The sequence below is a fragment of the Nyctibius grandis genome, chromosome 4 (genome assembly GCF_013368605.1).
Source record: "Nyctibius grandis isolate bNycGra1 chromosome 4, bNycGra1.pri, whole genome shotgun sequence".
NCBI classification, from domain to species: Eukaryota; Metazoa; Chordata; class Aves; order Nyctibiiformes; family Nyctibiidae; genus Nyctibius; species Nyctibius grandis.
In genome coordinates, this window is record NC_090661.1 from 156413 (window position 1) to 166944 (window position 10532).

Genomic DNA, 10532 nt, shown 5'->3' on the forward strand with positions numbered 1-10532 from the left:
GTGTGTCCCTGCCGAGGGGGGGCTACAGCTTCAAACCGCTTTGCGATGGCCCAAGGAGGCTTCACCCTCGGGGGATTTGCCTTCGTGGCCGGAGCTTTCCCTGCGGGACCCCGGGGAGGGCGGGGCCACCTCCACCACCCGGTGATGGGCCGGAGAGCAGCCCCTTCCCCGCAGCGGGGGCACCGGGGTGGCTGCTCGGCTCTGTGGCAGGATGAATTTGGAGGAGAAGTGGCACAGAAGCCACCGCCTGCCCTCCCGCTGGCCCGGCCTCGGCTGCTCGGCCGTGTCGCAAGCCAAGCGCTGCTTGGCAGCATCTCAGCCGCCACAGCCGGGTACCAACCAGCTTTCGGCATGACCCTGAAGGGAGGGAGCAAGCAGTCGGCGCTATGGAGAAAACAGAAGAGCCAAAAAAAATATCTGCAGCCCAGAAAGGAGGTGAGGTGTGAGAGCCCTGACCTGAGAGGGAAGGAAGCAGCAGTAAACTCCACCCGTGCGCGAACACATCGCGGTCGTGCGGCTCACCGGTGATGGTGAACGGCTGCGGGTGGCTGTGCAGACCATCCAGCGCCGGGTCCCACGAGGCAGAGCTGCTCCAGAGCTGGGACAGGCTCTGGTGGGACATGGGTGTCCCCGTGGGGACACTGCCCTCCTGGTGAAGACACTGAGCTCCTGGGAGGGATGCTGCTCTCCTGGTGAGGACATTGCTCTCCTGGTGGGGACACTGGTCTCCTGGTGAGGACACTCCTCTTCTGGTAGGTCCGCTGCTTTCCTCAGGGGGACATTTCTCTCCCAGTGGGGACGCAGCTCTCCCATTAGGGACACTGCTCACGTAGTGGGACATGGCTCTAGCGAGGCCGTGGTGGCAAGACCCTGGATCCACCGCTCCCTGTGCTGGTGCTGGGGGGATGGTTTGGGCTGGGGGAGCAGGCAGGGGGGCGGTGGGCAGGACCATGGTGCCTGGTTGGGGGCAGCTGGCCCCATGGACCCGGCCCCTGGGGAGCGGAGCAGGGAGGGCGAGGCTGGGGGCAGCGGGGGGCACGGCTCCCCGGGGCAGGGATGGTGAGGCTGGGGGCAGTGGGGGGCACGGCTCCCCGGGGCAGGGATGGCACGACGGGGATGGGGCTGGGCTGTGGGGCAGGGAGGCTCCTTGCAGGGTGGTTCCCCCAAACCTTGTTCCCTCAAACCTTGTTCCCCCAAACCCCGTCCCCCCATGGCAGGCACGGGGCCGGGTGCCGGGGCTCTCCCCATGGGGGTGTGCTGCAGCAGGGACGTTGCCCCGAGCAGTGGCGGCCCCTCGGGCACCGCCGGGGAGCTGCTGCTCCGGGCCCTCGAAGACCTCTCCGAGCTGGATTTTAAAAAATTTCGGGATGCGCTGGCGCACGGAGCCCTGCGGGGCCGGGGCCGCCTTCCCTGGGGGCGGCTGCAGAAGGCCGACTGGATAGAGACCAAGAACCTCATGGTGGATGCCTACGGCGAGGAGGCTGCCCTGGACGTGGCCATAGCCGTCTTCGAGCGGCTCCAGCTCCGCCACGCGGCTGCCGAGCTCCGGGAGAGCAGAGAGAGAGGTGGGCAGGCTGAGCCCCACACGGGGGCCCCGGGCACCGTGTCCTGGGGGTTGTGTCTGCAAGAACCTGTGTTTGGGGCCAGGAGGATGCTATGGGGAGGGCAGCGGGTTGAGGGTCCCCAGGGCAGGGTGCAGGGTGCTCCTCGGGGGAGGACGCGATGGAAGAGGATTTGGGGGTGTTCAGAGGTGACCTTAGTGCAGTCTACCACTACCTGAAGGGAGGTTGTAGCGCAGTGGGAGTCGGCCTCTTCTCCCAGGCAACCAGCGCTACGACACGAGGACACAGCCTCAAGCTTGGCCAGGGGAGGGTCAGGTTGGACATCAGGAAGCATTTCTTCTCAGCAAGGGTCATTAGCCATCGGAAGGGGCTGCCCAGGGAGGTGGTGGAGTCACCATCTCTGGAGGGGTTTAAGAAAAGCCTGGACATGGCACTTAGTGCCCTGGTCTAGTTGCCATGGTGGTGTCACGGCAATGGTTGGACTCGATGAGCCCAGAGGCTCTTCCAACCTCATTGATCCTGTGTTGGGGTCTCAGTGGTGCTGCCCACTAACACCCCTTTCTCTTCCAGACCTGGGACCTGCTGCTCTGCTGGGTTCATCATCACCAGGTAGGCCCGGCGGGGAGGAGCGCGGAGGGCTCAGCTGCCCTCGCCCCGCAGACGCGTGAGGCGCCTCCCACCCTGCCAGGTTACCGGAGGAGCTACAAAAGAGCTGTACAGCGGGCGTACAGCCACATAAAGGACCCAAACGCCCGGGTGGGCGACGCCGTGAGCCTCAACGCCCGGTACTCGCAGCTGGTGATCGTCAACAAGCCCCGCGACGAAGAGCAACGGAAGCACGAGCTCGTGGCCGTGGGACGGAGGCACGCGGAGCTCATGAAGGAGCAAGCCAGCTCCTCCATCGTTGTTGGTGACCTCTTCAAGCCTGGCCCCGACGGCTGGACCCCCAGGGAGGTCGTGCTCCTGGGAGCCGCGGGCGCGGGCAAGACGATGACGGCCAGGAAGATCATGCTGGACTGGGCGTCCGACAAGCTGTTTGGGGAGTTCGACTACGTCTTCTACATCCACTGCCGGGAGGGCGACCTGCTCAGCAGCCGGGCCAGCTTGGCCGACCTCATCGCCCAGCGCTGCCCCGGCAGCTCCCCGCCCGTCGCCGAGGTGCTGGGGCAGCCCGAGAGGCTCCTGTTCATCATCGACGGCTTCGACGAGCTCCGCTGTTCCTTGGACCAGCCCCGCTCCGAGCTGTGCTCCCAGCCCGCGGAGCAGCGGCCGGTGGACGTCGTCCTGCGCAGCCTCCTGCACCGGCGGCTCCTGCCCGAGAGCTCGCTGCTCGTCACCTCGCGGCCGGCCGCCCTGCGCGGGCTGGGCGCCTGCCTGGCCTGCGAGCGCTACGCCGAGATCCTGGGCTTCTCGGAGGCGGGCAGGGAGGAGTATTTCCACCGGTTTTTCGAGAGCGCGGAGCAGGCGGCTGCCGCCTTCCAGCTGGTCAGGGGCAACGAGACGCTCTTCACCATGTGCGCGGTGCCCGTCGTGTGCTGGATCGTCTGCACCGTCACAAAGCAGCAGCTCGGCCGCGCCGGGGGCCTCGTCCGCAGCCCCAAGACGACGACGGGGATCTACGTGCTCTACCTGTCGGCCCTGCTCCGCTCGCTGCGCGGCCGGCCGAGGCGCGGCGTGCCCGGCGTGCTGTGGGGGCTGAGCTGCCTCGCGGCCGGCGGCGTCTGCAGGCAGAAGGTCCTCTTCGAGGAGGAGGAGGTGCTGGGGTACGCGCTGGACCGGGGAGAAGCCCTCCCGCTGCTCCTCAACGAGCACCTCTTCCAGAAGGACATCTCCTGCGTCAGCACCTACAGCTTCGTCCACCTCAGCTTCCAGGAGTTCTTCGCGGCACTCTTCTACCTGCTGGAAGACCAAGGGGGGTCGCGGGACCCCCCCGCCGGCCCCCCCAGGGACGTGAGGGAGCTGCTGGAGAGCTACGGCAGCTCCAGGAACTCCTTCGTGCTGACCGTGCGGTTCCTCTTCGGGCTCTCCAACGAGGAACGCAGGAGGGAGCTGGAGGAGGAGACGGGGTGTAAAATCACACGCGGGATTACGCAGGAATTACTGGCGTGGCTTCAAAACAGCCAGAGAACGGCCCTGGCTCTCCTGCTGCAGGAGACGGCGGTGATCCGCGAGCTGGAGGTCTGCCACTGCCTGTACGAGCTCCAGGACGAGCGGGCTGTGGCGGCCGCCTTGGCCCCTTTCACGGGGGTGCAGCTCCGCGGGCTCGAGCTCGGCCGCTTCGACCAAACCGTCCTCTCCTTCAGCGTCAGGAACTTCCCCGGGCTGGAGTCGCTGGACCTGGGGCACTGCTCCTTCCCGTGGGACGGCCCCGAGGCGCAGCGGTGCGTGAGGGCCCGAGTCCCCCAGAGCCCAAAGAGCCGCGATGGCCCCGCGGAGGAGCCCGCGGCAGGGCTGGTCCCCCCGCTGCGCCGGGCACGTCGGCAAGGGGGGACAGGGGTGACCTGGGGACACTGCCGGGGGCCAAGGAGCAGTATGGGAATGGGGACAGAAATAGGGATAGACTAGGGATAGGGATAGAATTAGAACAGAACAGAAGAGGAATAGGAATAAGAATAGGAATAGGAATAGGAATAGGAATAGGAATAGATAGAAATAGGAATAGATTAGGAATAGGGATAGACTTAGAACAGAACAGAACAGGAATAGGAATAGGATAGAAATAGACTAGGATAGGAATAGGAAGAGGAATAGGATAGGATAGGACAGGAATAGACTAGGATAGGAATAGGAGTAGGAGTAGGTGTAGGTGTAGGAGTAGGATAGGAACAGGATAGGAATAGGAATGGAATAGGAATGGAATAGGAACAGGATAGGATAGGATAGGATAGGAACAGACTAGGATAGGAGTAGGAATAGACTAGGATAGGAATAGGAGTAGGAGTAGGAATAGGATAGGAATAGGAATGGAATAGGAACAGGATAGGATAGGAAAGGAATAGACTAGGATAGGATTAGGAGTAGAAGTAGGAGTAGGATGCATCTCTTCTTTGTTTCCAGGGGCCAGCAGCCAGCGGAGGGGAAGCTGTCACCCATCCACCCGCTTTGCCAAGCCTTGGAAGCGTCAGGCTGTGCCCTGAAGCAGCTGAGGTACCTCGCTCCTCTTCGCCGGGTGAGCCTGGCGATCGAGGGAACCAGCCAGCCCCGTTTGCAGGCACCATCAGTGGTGGCTGCCGGGGCTGGCCGGCGTGTCTTGGCGGCTGTGCTGGGCCCCGCGGCTCCTCTCCGCGTCTCTCTCGCAGGTTGGATCGGTGCCGGCTCACGGGTGCCTGCTGCGGGGCTCTGGCCTCGGTTCTCGGCACCCAGCCCACCCTGACGGAGCTGGACCTGGCTGGGAACGAGGAGCTGGGGGACGGCGGCGTGACGCTGCTGTGCGAGGGGCTGCGGCGCGGCGGCTGCCAGCTGCAGACGCTGCGGTGAGGGACGTCGCCGGCCCTGGGGGGCTGCGGGGCCACTTGTCCCCTCTGCTCGGAGCCTGGAGGAGGGAGGGAAAAGAAAACGCGATGAGAAAGGCCAGAGGGAGAAGTTAGAGGAGAAGTTTGTGCCACCATCCCGCTGTCTGCCTGTCTGGGGGTGTCTCTCTGCGCCCCGGGCACCCTCTCCCCGGGCTGGTTTTGGGTCCCGGGGGGAGGGCAGCGGGATGCTCCCCTCGCTTTTCCAACGCGGTGTCCCCAGAGCCGCTGCAGGAGCCACCTCCGTGGCTGGGCTCAGGCAGGGACGCTGGCCAGGTCCCCTCTGCCCGGGGCGATGGAGGAGCGGGCGCAGGCTCACGGGCATCTCCCCGCAGGCTGGGCTGCTGCGGCGTGACGGCCGCCGGCTGCAGGGCCCTCGCCGCCGCGCTGGGCCCCCTGCCCAGCCTGCTGCAGCTGGACCTGAGCGACAACCCCGTGGAGGACGGCGGCGTGCGGGAGCTGTGCGGGGCGCTGGCGGGGCCCGACGGCAGCGTGCGCAGGCTCTGGTACGGGGGGGCTGCGCTGGCGGGGCCCGCTCTGCGCCTGGTCCCCGGGGATGCTCGTGGGGTGTCAGCGAGGGCGGCAGCGGCTGGGTGGGCTGCCCCGACCCCCCTGCCCCGACCCCGCTGCCCCGACCCCCCTGCCCCGAGCCGTGCGGGTTACGCAGCTGCACCACGTCCCCAGGCTCAGAGCAGCAGGGGGTTCCCGGAGCCCGGGGGGGTCCCATCCCGGCTGAGCCGTGCCCCTGTCCCCCGCGCAGGCTGTGGCGGTGCCGGCTGACGCAGGCGAGCTGCGGGGCTCTGGCCGCGGTGCTCCGGGCCAGCCCCAGCCTGAGCGAGCTGCACCTGGGTGACAACGCGCTGGGGGACGGGGGCGTGCGGCGGCTGGGCGAGGGGCTGCGGGATCCCGCCTGCCAGCTGCGGACGCTGAGGTGAGGAGGTCTGGGGGACACGGGGCGCGGAGCAGGAGCCTCTGTGAGCGGGACCCCTGTGAGCGGGACCCCTCTGGCACTCGGGGCACCTAACGCACTCCTGGGCTCACAGCACCGCGCTGGCTGCCCTCCCGAGACCCACGGGATAAAGGCCATGTGCCACCTTTCACCAGGGCCACCACCGCTGTGACAGCTCCTGTTTTCCCACCTGCTTTTAAACTTGAGCTTTTCCCCCGCTTCTCCCCTGGGGCTGTGAACGAGCCCCCTCTCAGCCACCCTACGACCGCAGGGAGCGGAAAGCCAGGCAGGAGAACAGGCTGCGGAGAGGCTGGGCAGCAAGAGGGTCGGTGGCATTTCCCAGGGCTTGGGCAGCACCTTCCCACCTGCACAGACCCCCTGGGAAAGGGTCTGGGCTCAGCTGGTGGAGCCATGGCAGCGGGCTGGGGTGGTGAGCAGAGCCTTGGCTTTGGGCAGCGCCTGGGCTTTGGGCAGCCCTGGAGCAGAGAGGAGGCGCTGGGCGCTGCAGCCCTTCAGCCTGGACGTGGCTTTGAGCTCTGCCAGCGATGCCGAGCCGAGGGGAGGGGGCTGTGGTGCCCCGGGGTGGCAGACGTGCCTCTGCTGGGGCAGGCGGCAGCTTCTGGGGCCCGAAGCACCTGGGAAACCCCTCGCCACCAGCCGGTGCCTTCAGGGCGCTGTGGGTGCTGCCCACGCCTGTAACTACAGGAGTAAAGAGGGAAAACCTACAAGATGTGGGAGGAAGCACAAAAGGTACCTTGGGAGCAGGGGCTGCTTCTCCCCGCTGAGATGTTCTCCTCCCCACGGGTCCCACGGCAGAGGTGTGGGCTGTGGGCACCGTCCCCGCGGGCGGCCGTGACCGTGGCCCTGTCCCCCGCGCAGGCTGTGGCGGTGCCGGCTGACGCAGGCGAGCTGCGGGGCTCTGGCCGCGGTGCTCCGGGCCAGCCCCAGCCTGAGCGAGCTGCACCTGGGCGACAACGCGCTGGGGGACGGGGGCGTGCGGCGGCTGGGCGAGGGGCTGCGGGATCCCGCCTGCCGGCTGCGGACGCTGAGGTGAGGGGCTCGGGGGGCGCGGGGCTCGGGGGGACCCTCCGCTGCTCACTGCGCTCCCCTGGCGCGTCTCCCTACGGCCGGTCACCGTCCCTGTCCAGGGCAGCTTGGACATCTTTGGGTCAGCGTGAGAGCTTCCATAGCGGGTGCTAACTGCTTAAAAGTACAAAATTATTTATTTATTAGTGAGATGAGATTATTCATTATCCCCCAGATGAGATAACTATGAGTCCCAGCTCTCCCAGGCGAAGGCGCAGCACGCTCGCTGCCCCTATGCCACCCACCAGTCCCTATGCCGTCCCTTTTGTGGCTGTGAGAAGGAACCAGGGGGTGCCCCAGCCAGTGACCACCCAGAGGGATGTTTCCCATCCTGGGGAGATCACACCCAGCCCCAGAGCGCTCACGAGGAGCCCGGAGCGGGGCTTTGGAGCGAGCCTCCCCTGGCAGCAGGGGAGCCGGGGCGGGCGGGCTGGCAGCGCGGGCGAGGTCCCTGTGCACGGCGTGCCCAAAGGGCTCCTCTCCCCCAACGCCTCCCCCAAAGCCTGTGGCAGTGCCAGCTGACGGATGCCTGCTGCCGGGACCTCTGCGCCGTGCTCGGCACCAGCCGCAGCCTGGAGCACCTGGACCTGAGCGAGAACAGCCTGGGGGACGGCGGCGCGGGGCTGCTGTGCGAGGCGCTCGGCCGGCCCTCGTGCCTCCTGCAGCAGCTGTGGTAAGGGGTGACTTCAGACACTGAGTGACCACTGGGCCGGACCCTGCGGTGGCCGGTGCCGTGGTAGAGCTGTGGTCACCCAGCCGAAAGGGCTCCGGGGACCAGCCTCGGGCTCCCCCCCGCTCTCTGCTTGCTGGAGCAGAAAAAGCCAGCTGGGAGGGGGGTCAAACGCCAGAGACCACCCCGCACTGGCTGCTGCTTGTCCTTCTTTTTGGCTGTGCAATGTCACAGCCAACAGTCAACAGCTCGGGTGGGTTTAACCTCTTTCCTCCTCCTCTCCAAAGGCTGAGTAAATCGGGGTTAAGTGAAGAGGTGCTACAGAAGCTGGATGCTCTGAAACAAGTCAAACCCAACCTGAACATAGGATACCTCTGACAAGCAGGACTCGCTTCAGCTGTGGCTCCCTGATGGAACCTGCACATGTTAAGAGGAGACAAGGGGTCTGGGAGGTGTCTCCTCCATTTATGAGGAGTCCTTTTAGTGCTGAAAGCACCTGCTGACAGGAGGAGCGTAGGAACGAGCACCTGGAGCTGTGTTTGTGCGTTACAGGTCCAGACATGACCTCCTCCAGGGTCCTGCGGGGTGGGAAGGAGCAGGGCTGAGGCCGTAGGGAACTGGGATGAGGCAATGGATGAAGCTGAAACATCAGCGTTTGACCCCTGGTGCTGGGAGTGCCCAAAACGCCCCTCGGCTGCAGAGATTCTCCTTCACCACCCCGGTTCGCTCCCGGTGATGTGTGTATTGATGAGGGCTGCGGTGCTCCTGCCTGACCCCGTAGTGTCCAGGGAGGCCTCCTCCCTCTCCTTTATTGTGGAGAACGCTTGTGTTATACCCATGGCAAATAAAGATCCTTCCCAGCAATCTTGGCACGCCGTGGCATTTCCATCCCCTCCCGTGTCAGCAGCAATGCCCCAGGACCCCCCCAGGGATGGGGCCCAGACCCTCGGGCTCGTTTCTCTCCCATCACTAGGAGCACCGCTACGGAGCCGAGCAGAGTCCCCCGTCCCCGTGACCCAGTTCTGGCTCTCAGCCCCAATCCTGAGCTCCAGCTGCCTGTGTCTGCTGAGGTGACACCAGGACCACGCTCCGGCCCCGTAGCCCAGTCCCTCGTCAGCAGGACCGGCAGCCCCAGGCACCGGGGACACAGGGGAGGGGTGACAGTGCCAGCTCACAGCCTCGGGCCAGCGGCACTGGCCTGATGCCCAAACTGGGGCTGTCCAGGGGACCAGCCCCCTCCCAGGTCCCCTCGCTTCTTGGCCCAGGCACTCTCCCATCCTCCACCATTGCTTCACCGCTGCTCTCGGTTACCTGGCCCAGCCTGGAAGCGCTGACAGCAGCTGCGGTTTCAGCAGACAACTTCCTGCCCATCACCACACCACCCCTGTGGTTTGCTCAGGTGACTCTTCCGCCAGCACGGGGCTAAAACGAAACTGCTGCTCCCTGAGCATGATGCTGACTAATGGCCCCCATCCCTTAGCCAGCGCCTCAGCCAGCTCCAGCTGAGTGCTGAGCCCCCCGCTCCTGTCCTCTGCCAGGGTCCGGAAATCATCGCCTCCTTGGCGCTGTCTAACGAGGTAATTTGAGGATTACCGTGAGGGATGGAAGCCAGCTGGCAGGGAGCAGCCTGAGCCTGTGCTCAGGGGAGCCCGAGAACACCAGGGGAGCCTGAAATAGCTCAAGAGAGCCTGGGGAAATGGGCAACACGAGAGCATCCCGGTCTGCAGGGACTAAGAAAGCTCAGAGGTGCCTTGGCCACCATGAAAGCACCTGAGAAAGCCACTAGTGAGAGAGAGCAAGAGGGTCCAAGAAAGCTCAGAGAAACCAGGGGAGGAAAAACCTCCAGGGAGATCCCAAGAGAGCTCAAGTGATGCTAAGAGAGCCCCAGCGAGCCCAGGAAAGGCCCAGAGAGCTGAACCGAGGAGCCCAGAGCACCCAGCAGAGCACAGAGGAGGCCAGAGGCCAAAAAAACCCACAAACCCAAACCAGATGAAGTGAGGGTGTTGCTACATCGGCTGAAATCAGCTCTGCAGCTCTGCAAGAGCACCAGAGCCGTGGGAGCAGGCAGACCCTGCCCTTGCTGCCCTGGGGAGGGGCTGCCAGTGCCCCCAGAACTCAGGGCATTGATGGGGGCTGGCGAGAGCACTGCCCGGGGTGCAGCTGCCAGCGGCTGAGCCCGAGCGTGTCTCTGCTCCAACAGGGCCAGCCTCTGCCAGTAAAAACTACGTCAAATGTGTCTTGTACCTTACGAGTTATTTCTTTGGGTAACACCACCGAGAGAGGGACACTGAGATCCTGGAGGGACCCAAGAGAGCCCAAAAGACACTGGGATAACTCCAGAGAGCTCAGAGAGACCAGTCAGAAGAGCAAGAGCCACTGACAGCCCCACAGCCACCTCCCAGGACAACGAGGGAGCCCAGGATGAGCAGGAAAGCTGGGGGGACCCAGGAGTCGGGGGCGACCTGGCAGCCAGGGCAGAGCTCCTGGGGAGCAGCTTTAAGCAGCCCTTGGCTGCTGCAGAGCTCTGCTCACGCTCAGAGCTGCTCTGTGCCTCTGCAAAGCTCCTCTCAGCTGCTGTCAGTGGCTCTGCGGAGCTCAAAGCTCTAAAGACCCATCAAAAGCTCTAAGTGCCTGCAAGGCTCCTCCACCGAGACACTTGCAAACTCTTCTAAACTGCTCAAAACCCTCCAAGCCTGTCATAAAGCTCCTCAAAACCGCTCTGACCAGCTCGAAACCTCCTCTGAACGGAAGTAAGC

At 64.9% G+C, this 10532-nt stretch overlaps 1 protein-coding gene across 1 annotated transcript; it reads left to right on the forward strand.

Moving 5' to 3' along the window:
* The first annotated feature begins 1246 nt into the window (after nt 1-1246).
* On the forward strand, nt 1247-8154 carry NLRP6 (NLR family pyrin domain containing 6). The gene is made up of 9 exons (XM_068399388.1): nt 1247-1565; nt 2251-3943; nt 4620-4716; nt 4758-5035; nt 5407-5577; nt 5832-6002; nt 6900-7070; nt 7609-7779; nt 8064-8154. Exons 1-9 carry the CDS (start codon nt 1247-1249, stop codon nt 8152-8154), a joined length of 3162 nt encoding a protein of 1053 aa, XP_068255489.1.
* The last annotated feature ends 2378 nt before the right edge of the window (nt 8155-10532 follow it).